Source organism: Macaca nemestrina, chromosome 10 (genome assembly GCF_043159975.1).
Source record: "Macaca nemestrina isolate mMacNem1 chromosome 10, mMacNem.hap1, whole genome shotgun sequence".
NCBI lineage: Eukaryota > Metazoa > Chordata > Mammalia > Primates > Cercopithecidae > Macaca > Macaca nemestrina.
In genome coordinates, this window is record NC_092134.1 from 52,915,673 (window position 1) to 52,928,391 (window position 12,719).

The 12,719-nt window shown below is 34.4% G+C and overlaps 1 protein-coding gene across 2 annotated transcripts in view; it reads right to left on the minus strand.

Moving 5' to 3' along the window:
* The window catches only part of LOC105473300 (protein tyrosine phosphatase receptor type Q), a 222,050-nt gene that overhangs the window by 174,165 nt on the left and 35,166 nt on the right, over positions 1–12,719 (minus strand). For both annotated transcript variants that reach the window (XM_071071389.1, XM_071071390.1), the window contains 5 exons: positions 7,721–7,901; positions 6,078–6,239; positions 5,799–5,978; positions 5,080–5,187; positions 4,656–4,937 (listed from right to left, as the gene is read on the minus strand). In XM_071071389.1, coding sequence (XP_070927490.1) covers positions 4,656–4,937; positions 5,080–5,187; positions 5,799–5,978; positions 6,078–6,239; positions 7,721–7,901 — 913 coding nt within the window. The remainder of the gene's footprint in view (positions 1–4,655; positions 4,938–5,079; positions 5,188–5,798; positions 5,979–6,077; positions 6,240–7,720; positions 7,902–12,719) is intronic.

Below are 12,719 nucleotides of genomic sequence, written 5' to 3' on the forward strand. Positions count from 1 at the left end.
CTCAAATAGCCCACTCACTACTCTTTCTCTCTTCTATCCTTGATATTTTTCACTTAGCAAAACTTACAACTACTAAAAATCACAAATTTGTTTACTGATTTGTTTTCTAATTTCTAATTTTCTAATTGTCTAGTGTCAAGTTTTAGAAAGGTAGAGACAGATCATGTCTTGTTTACTGCTACAGCTACACTATCTAATACAGTGGTAGAACATAATATGGAATCCATAAAAGCTGTTCAGTGAATGAATAAATATATTTAATACGATATAGAATATATTAAAAATAAGAAACTCACAGGTAAGGAATAGATACAAGATTGGGTTGAAAAACTCTTTAATTACAAAAAGGGAATTTGTGATGCTATGCTTGAATTTTATAGCTCAGTGTAACTTCCGATTTTGAAAATTTCGCATTAGATTTAAGTTTTCCCTCCACAGTTGTCTGCCTACCACCAGTAGTCAGTGTGCAAATATGCATTCCTGACCCAAGGCTGATCTCTTTTGTATTTTTATTCATTTACCCTTAGGGAATAACTAGTGCTGGATAGTCAGGTAGATAAAGCAAGACAGACTCAATGACTTACTGATTTTGAAGAGTGATTGACACACTTAGAATTTTCTGAAATAGCACAGAGTGTCCCCCAGTTGTAGAAATATTTTATAAAGTAGATAACTGATGAATACAAAGGAATGATTATAATCAATTGGAATAAGCTGAACCTATTAAAATTCCAAAACAAAAAAATACATAGTCCATGATGATAGTAAAAAAAGGGGAAGTTATCTTGAATCTGCCAAAAGACTATTGTTTGGCATAGATAGCTTTAATGTATGCAGACAAATTTTAAAATGTAATTAATTAATACAAATAAATTTATGGGGTTCTACACAAAATTTTGGTCAACATCTAAGTTATTATCCACTCATGGTTGTTGCAGCGAATCAGACAAGGTGTTTTGTTAAAGGCTTACTGTAAAGACGGTTATGTCTTAAAAAGGAAAGGGAATATGTATAGATCATCAAAAGAGTAATTTGTATGGGAACTTCTCACAGTTGTATTTATGATTATTACACCCTATGAGAAAATAAAAGCAAATCTTAAGCTTGTTGGAAAACTGCACAGTCTATGATTAAAACACACACACACACACACACACACACACACACACACACACACACACAGAATCAATCTTGTATTGATTTTTCCTGGTGTTTTACTTCCAAGCATTAGTAAACTCTATTTCTCTTAAAAAGATAAGACGTTTAACCAAATAATTTATTCCCATTTTTAATTAGTAATATTAACACATCACTGAGTTAACACATCACTCAATTTCTCATGAAACAATATTGAAGAGTGGGCCCATATTTTTTACATGAATAGATGGTATAATTACTGTATTTAATAAGATTATTTTGAGCCTAAACACAGAAAAATAGTTGCTCTTGAGCTCATCTTGCTTCAAATGACATTTGAGACCCTACTTAGCATTCTAGCTTCCTCTTTTGCCAAAGGAGCTAAAGTGGGTGGTTTAATAGCAACAAACATAATCTAGGAAAAGTCACTAATGTAGATTCCATTGTCTTCCATTTTCATCCAGGTGGAAAATGCACAGACCTTGAGACTACCCTAACTTAGGACAGAGAACCAGATATCAGGAAGATGGGCATTAAACCCTGTACTCTTACTGTTAGACTTGGCTAGGGAGCCATGGGATATATTCGTTTCCTCTTCTCTTTATTTTTTTAGCCATCTCCGGATTCTATTAAGTGAGGCCTGTAATGGGGGTCAGGAGGCCTATAGTCAAGCCCCAAGTACTATAACTTATGAGTCCTTTTACCCAAATTGTCCTAGGTCTCCTTACCTAAAAATTAAAGGGTTCTGCATGTTTTCTAAGATACTTTCCAAAATGAAAATTCTCATTTTAAACTAAATCTCAAAATTTGTATTCACTTAAAGTTTATTGTCCCTTTCTTCAAATTAAACTCATACAAACAGAAATAAAACAGAAAATAAAATTACATTTTCAATACTAAAAGATTATGTGCATGTAATAATCAGAAAACAAAAAAAAATTGCTTTATAATTCATCATTAAAATAAGGTGTTCCTGATGCTGTGGCCACTTAAACGAAATACTTGATAAGCATTCATAAAAATGGTTATTCTTTCATATCACAATAGAATCTTTCAAAGTTATTACTTTCTTCCCCATGCTGGGCAGAAGCCTAACAACAAAATATCAGTGTAACAATGCACAGAGAGATCTTAGATATAGTTTATAATTTACCAGCTTTGTTGATTACTTCCAAAACAGCATGTGCTGTGAAAGGGAAATGGGTTTTACGTCAGATAGCTTTGGACTCTAATTCCAGCTCATCACTTTCCAGCTGGTGCCATTAGGCAATTAAACACCCACCAACTAATAAAACTTAAGGAGGGAAGGAAATCCTTTTCTTCTACACTGCTTTATCCCCAGGAGGGCCTGGTATATTATAAATATTTTTTGAATGAATGAACCTCTCAAACCCTCCATTTTTCATTAGATTCAGTTTTCCGTGAAGATAACAATAATGTACTGCTTTAGTTTAGAATTTTTTCAAGACAATTTCTGTGAAACCCATTAGCAGGCCCGTGACACTTAATAGGTGCTAAAAATACGCTTGTTTCATTTCCTTGACCCACTGCAAAATAAAACTGAGTCATTAAAGATCAGACATTTTTCTCAAAAATACTTATTTTAGGTACAATACCTATAAAAGCAGTGAAACATGCCAATATATGGATTAATATCAATTGTCACTTCAAAGCTCTTGATAACGTAAAATGCTCCTTTCATTACCTTCTTATTCCTGCAATTTCAACTACTGCCATTATCTATGGGCTCTTTTGTATCATCTCATTGTGTTCATTTCTGTGAAGAGTCTCAACAGGATACTTTTCTATAAAAGTAAGCTACTTTACTAGATTTCTAGATCCTCAAGGTCAAGACAGAAATTCATATATAGTATCTGGCTGAACTATATGAAATTGCTGAAATTTGGCCATTTGTGACCTATAAAAATGGTAATTTAATGTGGTCCCACCGGTAGCTAGTCAGTAAATATTTATTGTTTTAAATGTACAAATAAAATAGTAACTTTACATTTAGTTATTAATTCTCAGAATACATTGCAGAATTGGCCTAATAGTTATGCCACCAATACATAATAGTAACACAATATAAACAATAAAATAAGATTATCAGACAAACTGTCTTCCTCTAGTTTCACCGAAACTAAAACACAAGTAATTCCTTGCTTGCATTACTTCCTTTAGATGGGATATCTTCTCTCAACCTATCCAGCAACCTCTATAACAGGGATCCCCAATCCCAGGGCCACGGACTAGTACCTGCCGGTGACTTGTTAGGAACTGGGCCACATAGCAGGTGAGCGTCATAAAGCTTCTGTATTTACAGCCACTCCCTATTGCCTGAATTACTGCCTGAGCTCTGCCTCTTGTCAGATCAGTGTCGACATTAGATTTTCATAGAAATGCAAACCCTATTGTGAATTGCCCACGCAAGGGATCTATGTTGTGTGCTTCTTATGAGAATTTAATGCGGGATGATCTGTCACTCTCTCCCATTACCCCCCAGATAGGACTATCTAGTTGCAGGAAAACAAGCTCAGGGATCCCACTGATTCTACATTATGGTGAGTTGTATAATTATTTCTTGATATGTTATGCTGTAATAATAATAGAAATAAAGTGCACAATAAATGTAATGTTCTTGAATCATCCTGAAACCAACCCCACTTCCCTCCCTAGTCCAGGGAAAAATTGTTTTCCATGAAACTAGTCCCCAGGGCCAAAAAGGTTGGGGACCTCTGCTCTATAACATTCTTCTGCCCATTCCACCCTCCTCATTAAGATCCAGGCCAAATGCTGTCTCCTCCATAAGTCTTCTCCAGGCATGCCATTTTTGTGCTCCCACTCTGCATCTATATACATCTATCTATATACTATCTATATACATACCTCATTATAATCTAAGAATCTATTCCTATGAGTATGTCTCGCTTTTACCTAATTTGAAAGCAAGTAGCCATTCAACCTAAAATTTTTGTTTGTTTGTTTGAGACGGAGTCTCGCTCTGTCGCCCAGGCTGGAGTGCAGTGGCCGGATCTCAGCTCACTGCAAGCTCCGCCTCCCGGGTTTACGCCATTCTCCTGCCTCAGCCTCCCGAGTAGCTGGGACTACAGGCGCCCGCCATCTCGCCCGGCTAGTTTTTTTGTATTTTTTTAGTAGAGACGGGGTTTCACCGGCTTAGCCAGGATGGTCTCGATCTCCTGACCTCGTGATCCGCCCGTCTCGGCCTCCCTCAACCTAAAATTTATAGGTACATTGAAAGAATCCTTGGCTTCTTAAGGTCTTTTCATTTGAAAATTCATAGATTTTGATTAGTAGTTCCCTTATATAAATCAGACTTTAAAAATTTGTACAATAAACCTTTTCCTGCACTTTTGCCTGAAATAGAAAATTAATTTCTGGATTATACAAAACAAACTAATGAGGGATTTTAGGTTACGTAAAATGTAAGCAACATGGCAACTATCAGCTATGCTTACCATATCACTATGTATTATTAAACAAAGCAAAACAAAGCTCACCAGTCTCCGAAGTCCTTACAGAAAGTAAAGAAGATATCTGATTGCCATGACCAAATCTGGTATAAGACCTTACAGAAATGTTATAGAGGGTGAAAGGTCTTAAGTTCCTTAATATTATGTCTGTTGTTGATGTGTTCTTCATATATGAAGTGTCTCTATTTTTATATAGCACTTCATAAGCAGTAATGATCCCATTGGGCTTTTCAGGTGGTGACCACTTCAACCTTATTTCATTTGCGGTAACATCAATTACGTCAACATCTTGAGGTGATGATTCCGGTTCTAGGGGAAGAAAAGAAAATTTTTAGTACCTATATTTTTATTGATGCTTGTTGCTTTAGACCCTAGAGGTGGCATGAAGTGAAGGCAGTGAGCATGTACAATCACTTTTAAAAAAAATTAAAACCGCAACTGCTATTCTTACCATCTTCAGGAGTTCTCACAAAGATGTCATTTTCTTCAGACAAAGAACTTTCTCCAACGTGGGTTGAGGCTGCCACTCTCATTTTGTATTTTGTGTATTTCTTTAACCCTATAAGGACAATAGACAAACTGTTTAATGTCCTTAAAATAATATTCTTGGGATTGGTGTCATATAATATAAGACCAGTAAGAATAATTTATACGGGGAACTAGCTTCCAAATAATTGCAGTCTCCTCAAATTCGTGGGCTTATAGGCCTTTCCATGTTGGTCATTTCAAATTCTTTCCTGAAATATTAAGGCAACAATTTAAAGTTGAAAAAGTAACTTTTTGGCACACTGCAGGGGGTATAGTTGACTTGGCACAAATACCATATCAGCTGAATTACTTCAGCTGATTTTTGCAGTCGTACATTTTAGTCTTCAATAATGAGTTATTTTGATATACCAGATACAGTATTTCTTAAGTTAAGTAAATTTCTATGAGGCTTGTCATCTGATGCTTTTTACTTCTTTGTGGGTAAATCTAGTTAAAGAAAAACACATTTAATCGAGTTATGTATGCAGGTATTTTAAAAAGATATCCATGGCGACACAAAACAACAAAATATGAATTGACATAGCATGTGTTCTGTAGTATATAAGGCACAGGGAAATGGGCATATTTTCCACCAGAATAGAAATGTAAAACAAACAACAACAATAAAATGTTGTTTTCTACCTGTTATGAGAAAGCTGTTATCTATAGTAGTTATCTGGAATGCTCTGTTTGTATCCAGTTCCATTGCATAAATCGTATAGTGAGTTATTTTTCCATTGGGATATTCTGGAGGATCCCAATATAACAAAATAGATGAAGAACTAATATTTTTATAGTTTATAACTTTAATGGAGCTTGGCACTTAAAAAGAAGAATGAACATATGAATGAAAAGAAAAAGTATCACAGTGTACAACAGCAATATTTGCAGGTAATTGTTTCAAAGGAAATACATCCTTACCTTGCTCATGTGTCCTAACATTGAGAACTGTTGGTGGTCCTTCTCCCATGATGGTGAAAGCAGATACACTAATCATGTGCTCAGTGAAAGGTACAAGTCTCCTGATAACATAAGACAGCTGTTCAGCTGCAATGTCAGTAATATACTGATTCCTTGTAGTTACTGTTTGAATTCAGAAAAAAGGGAAAAAAAGATGTTTGGCTTCACAATCAAAATTATTTTTTCCTTAGACTGTAAAATCTTAAACCTGACTTCTCCTTATTCTTTAATCTCTCCATGCACATCTCTATTAAAAGTAGATGTGTAATAATAGTAAACATAAAAATATTAATTTTAGAGATTGTATTGAATATTACTATGAATTTCTGAGTACCTCCCAATAATAACCACAAACACTTTGTGCTGATAATTTTGCTACTTTTTACACATTACTCTGAAACATGACATTAGTGTTTTTAAGAAAACATAACTTTATTAAAGAGACTGGTTAGGAATGTTTTCTGAAAAGAAAGAGTAGGCAATAATATATAATTGAAATATTATAAATCAATACCAGGTTTTAGTAGAAGAGTTAAAGAAATACATAATTGAGATATTATAAATCAATACCTGGTTTTAGTAGAAGAGTTAAATAAATAGTTTTATTTGGACTCAAATTTCACCATACAGCCACACATTCGGTAAACCAAATAATTCTTTAAAGCAAGCATGCTTGGATAACTGATAAATAAATATCCCAGAAGGATTTCAAATGTTAGATTTTTGCTTTATTTAGAATTTGTGCTTCTAAAACTCTTTAGTAGCAATTAGGTCAAACTTTAAGTTTTTAAGGGAACATCTGCATCAGAAATCTTGGGACTCTTAATTTTCAGTGTTACCCTCCAGTCATCTTTGCACAAGAAAGATGGATCAGTAAGTGAAATATAAACATCTATTCAATGTAATGTGATTTTTTTTTTTTTTACTAATTCTACCATAAATAGAATAACACTTTTAATTTTGAATGGGACAAATACCAAATCAGAGAAAAGGCAATAAAATAAAATATTCTTCTCATTTAACATTTTAGAAAAGGTAGAAAGAGAATATGTGTCAGGTGAGTATTTTTAATTTGCCATATATGACATTCTCCGTTTAGAAACTGTAAGAGCCACTGACACTGAAGAGCAAGTGTATACACTAATGACATCACCACATCGTTGGGGTCACCTACACCTGTTTATCACACCATGCACTAGAGTTGTAACTTTCTGACCTATTTACCTTTAGTGACATTTGAAAACCTATTAGTCAAAAGCTGTAGGGAGTGTGAGGCCTGTAAATGATTTGAAGATATGTTAATCCCTTCCCATCACACCTGCTTTGGCAACTGTAATAACTGATTGTCTATGCAGCTTGGCCGGAGACTCTAGGGTGCTACTTTCTCCAGGAGGAAGGTCAAATGGGTTAGGAGGGGCCAGCTTCTGCCTGTGTGGCATTTCCATTTGTTGCATGAGGTTTTCCGACAGCTAAAAAAAAAAAAAAATTGACTCCAGCCCAACAACCATTAATAACATGGCTGAACTCTACACTAAGGTTCATTTCTGTGCTAGCTAGCACCGGTGGCTTAAATGCACTTTATAGAAAATCAAAATTCTACCTACCAAGTGGTGAAGTCTGGTCTTCAGCTCTATTCCTTGCAGGAAAGTTATTATCTGGATGATTGTTATATATAAATGTAGCAAGTGAGTGAAGGTCAGATGACATCTCTGCTGAACCCTCATATAATCCTATCATTGGCTCTACTATGTTCACAATTTCTGGAGCCATGGGGTCATTTATATACTGTAATTAAAAGTAGATATTTTAAAAGACTGTGACAGTTACACTTCATGACTTAAATCAAGTATTAGTTTTAAAAACTTGTCACTTTGGAATCATGCTGTTATAAAAGATAACACATTTCCATGACCACTGTCTTCTTTAGATTCCAAAATTTCATTCTCCGGCTACTAATACTCTGCATCATTGTAGCACATTGTGACCATTGTATTTCCTAGTATATTGTATATTGGGAAGGAGCAGATTTTGTTCTGACTTGAGTTAGTTTCTTTATGGTAAGATAAGATGTCCTCATGCAAAGGTTTCATGACTGAGATATTGTAACTGCTCACCCCCAAATGGTAAGTGTTCTAGGCATACTGATGTATTAGAATGTGTTTTGCTTCTCTAATTACCTGTCCTCATTTGTATACCATACATGAGAGGTCTACATGCCTGCTTGATATACATCAATGATAATAGTTTATAATAGAGTGAAGTTACATACCAGAATAAAACTGCATGGTAATATTAATAGTTTTCACACAGGATTCATGGCATACCTGTCAAGACTCTGGACCTAAGGAATATTTAAAGTAACTGCAATTGTTCCTAGATCCTATAATGTAATTCACACATGTCAAGTTCACCAAAATGGCAAATACTGAGGTGAAAACATCAGGAACAGATTATGGACGAATACGGTAGAGGTTTTTATTTAGCTAACAAGATGATTCTCATTTCTCCATCCCCACTAGCATAATTGATTGAAACAAAATGGGGAAAAGGTGTTTTGACCAAATAATATTGGATATTTGTGTAGAATGTTGACTTTGGAAATAAGAGTACACATTAATCAAAGAAAATGTTGCTTTAAGGGACTTAACCAAGTACAATGTGTGGACTTTCTTTGGAGTCTAATTAGAACATACCTAATCAACACAGGATGTGAAGATAATCAAGGAAATCTGAATGTGTTCTAGGTATTAAATGATACCAGGATGGTATTAGTAATTTTGTTCATTGTGGTCATGGCATTATTTTATGGGTGAAAATGTCCATGGTTTTTAGAAATTCGTGCTTAGATATATAGGAACAAAATGATGTTAAGTCTGGAATTTATTTAAAAACCCGAGGCAAGAATGGCAGCCTATTGATGATTACTGAATCCAGGTGGCAGGTATATGGAGGCTTATTCGACTCTTTTCTCTACTTTTAAACCTGTTTGAAATTTTCCAAAATAAAATACTTTTCAAAAAAGAATATGCTGAAAAATCTACTCTCTTGTGCTAACTTTTTTAACTTCTGCTTCAAAACTTACCTCCAAAACACATTTTTTTTAAAAAAAATATTCTATTCCTTATCAATTCCATGCTCTTTTACCCTCAGAGTTTATAACAATTAATTCATAATATAGGTTTCAGTTGTTTATAAGTTTTGGTATATCTGTCTTTTAATTATCTTACATGTGTTGGAGTTGTCTTCACTCAGAGAGCCAAAAACAGGTTTTCTAGGCCTTAGGAACATCAAAACACTTAATAGTTTCCAAAAAATGAAAGTAGGTGCTCAGGAAAAGGTTCAGTAAAGCAAGAAATTGTATGGCATTTCAGTTAACTATCTACAAAGGCAAGTTACTTAAATATTAACTCTTCTGAAAGATAAAAGAATGGAGAAATGAGTCAAAAAATTTTCAGTCCTCTGAATATTTACAAAACGTAATTGTCTAAATCTCATTACAACTCCACCCAGAAAAGTGTTGTCATGAAAAGCAGCAGGTTTCCCATAAAAACTACTTTTTAAAAGTTGTGATAAAGAGCTATGGATAGGGAACTCTATATGGGTTTGTTCCTATGTCCTTGTAGAGGACAAAGTAAAGGTCTTCTATCTTACAACAGCTCACTTCAGCGCTGCCTCCACGGGGAAATTAGGGAGGGCAGGAATCACAAACACATAACTCAGAGAAGCTCTGGTGTTGCAGTCAATACTTTATGCCCAAACCACACAGCTGTTTCCACTATCAATCAGTCACCCTTTGAAAATCTACTGTATACAAAGCACTATAGAATGAACTATAGTGAGGTAGTACAAAGAATTTCCCCCTCAACCATGGTTTTGCATTAAATCTCTCAATATTTTCTATCCCATGCCAGACAAATTATTGAAGGATAAAGCATAGCATCCCATCAATTACATATGTTAAGCATCTCTGCTGACAAACTGCCATTTCAAAGTGAGAGTTGACCTGAATGCTTTTGACTATGTGAATGACTCCCAAATTCTGATATTCTGACATTAGAAAAATCCTCCATAACTTGGGCAATGATTTGAACATTGGCTTTGTAATAACCCAGAATGTTATCACTAAGTGTGTCCTGTTGCGAATATTTCTCACACTTAACCTCTTAAGAAAAGACATTAGGTTAGACGTTAGTCAAGTTTTCCTAATGATAAAAAAGTAATAATATTAAAAGCAAAAATGTTAGGAAAAAAACTGGATTTAAGAGAGTAGTGGGAAGGGGCAGAGAGAAGCAGCAGTAGAAATGAGAGAAATAGGAGGGAAAAACGTCCATTGCAACACCTAAAAATTCCCAACTCACTGCTACTACTGACATTCTGAATTAGATATTTTTCTGTTGTGGGGCTGTCCTGTACATTGTAGGATGTGTAGCAGCTTCCCTGGCCCCCACCTACCTTAGCTGTGACAATGAACATGTCTTCAAAGATTAACAAATGTCTCTTGGAGAGCAAAATTGCCCCTGGTTGAGAACCATTGAGTTAGGGAATGTCACAATTTGTCAACATGAAAGGCCTTGCATATGCTGCCCAGGAATTCTTGGAATTTATGTGAAAGAATTAAGAGTCTTCAGAGTTAAATTCCTAATCCACCTGAATAAACCATCTTGATTTTACATGTAATAATCTTCATCATAGTGAATGTGATTTTATTTTCTAAAAAATTATATCTATCAGTTTAGGGTCACTGGAGGTCTGCTGAATTGAATTAATGAAATGTTTGACTTATTCTTAAGAAATGCTTCTATATGTTAATGTACACTATAACATGATTTGTGCTGTTATCAAGAAGTGGTAAAAAGAAAATTTTTTAATCAGCGTATGCTTGGAAATCTTCTAAAGGACGCCGTATTGTTCAACACATTATTCAGGTGAGCAAATCTTTAAGTCTTGACTATGTTTATGTTCCTAATGCTGAATAAAATAAACTTATTTCAAGGCATTGCTAAACTACTTTTGGGTTCTGTCCTCAGCCTCATTCCTAGCAACCAGCCAAGCATTTAGCACAAGACTTTCTTCTTACGTTCACCAGTGACAAACATTGATATTCTCAAGGAATACGTTGGATGAAAAGATGCATCTATATGAATCTCAGAAGTCTGTAATACTAGACAGCAATATGTCTATTGGAGAAAAATGTCTCAGGTTTCTAATAGAACAAGTACTGGATGGGATCTGACTGAAGTTCAAGCAAAGAGCAGTCCATGGAAATGACTTCAGGGTTTTTTAGACTTCAGTCTCAGTGGAATGAGGCTCCCAATGAAATGATCGTTTTTTATTTCACTATTTTGAAAGAAGGAAGAAATTTACATCGAAGGAGAAAATAATTATGCTCAATTTGGCTCCCTTCAAACTACATACAAAATATTGTGTTCAGTTGAGTAAGAGGATCCTTGACAAACTAGAAAATATGCACAGGAATATAATCCATGATATAAGGGACCTAGAAGCCATGACTAACAAAAACTAAGGATATTAAGTCTTTGGAAAACTCTGACCACTATCTTCGATGAGAAAGAGTTAAATCATTGTTTATTATTGTTGTCACTGCAAAGGCTAACGTTTTAAGCTTCTGTGTGTTACAGAGTGTTAAACACTTTTATTCATTTGAACTTGCTTTATTGTACCCCAAAGAGATAGATTATTTTTATCTCCATTTTACAGTCATCTGTTCAAGTTCACAAAACTGGTGACAGCCAAGGTAGGATTGGAATATTTTTCCTGGTTCCAAAGCTCATGTTCATAGCCACTATAATCTACTATATTGGTCTAGAGAGGAGAGTTAGGACCAACTGATGAAAATTAAAAGACTAATATTTCAGTTCGAAGTAAAAACAGCATCGTTTCTCATTCATCTATGGGTTTCTGTGTCTAACAGAGTGCCTAAAACCTCATGATTACTTAAGAAATAGATCCTTGTGGGACCATAACAAAGAATACTTCAAAGCTTATAGGATAGGAGCTACTTTTGCAGTGGTAGATATCCTATAATAGTTGATAAAATATTTTAGCAGAGGTTGGATTCACATCATTTATTAGGAATGTTATAGATCAGATTCATATGTACCTGTGGAAGTTGAAATAAAATATCTCAAACCCTGAGACTCATTTTGCTAATGTAATTTTCAAATATTTGTTTAAATATTAAAAGTAAAATTTTATACATATTTCAGCTTATTTAAATAATCCATATTTATTCAGAAACAAATAGATCATGGGAGTCACTGGAATAAAAAACTCAATAAGGGTAATGAGATCAAATCATGCCTAGCATAGGAAGGTTATATTATATTTTTAAGTTTAATAATCATGATATATGTACATGGCTACAAGAAAAAAAAAGGATGATGAAGGGTTTATAATGAAAATGACTATTCCCTGTTTGTACCTTCCCTACCTCTTACTTCCCAGAAGCAACACTTTAAACCACTCCTGTTTTCACTTCTTATGTTGTTTCCTTTTAAAATACTCAATAATATGCATATGCTGCTCTGTTAACACTCATTTATTTTAGAATCTATTGATTTTTTGCAATGATAGTGAAGAGTT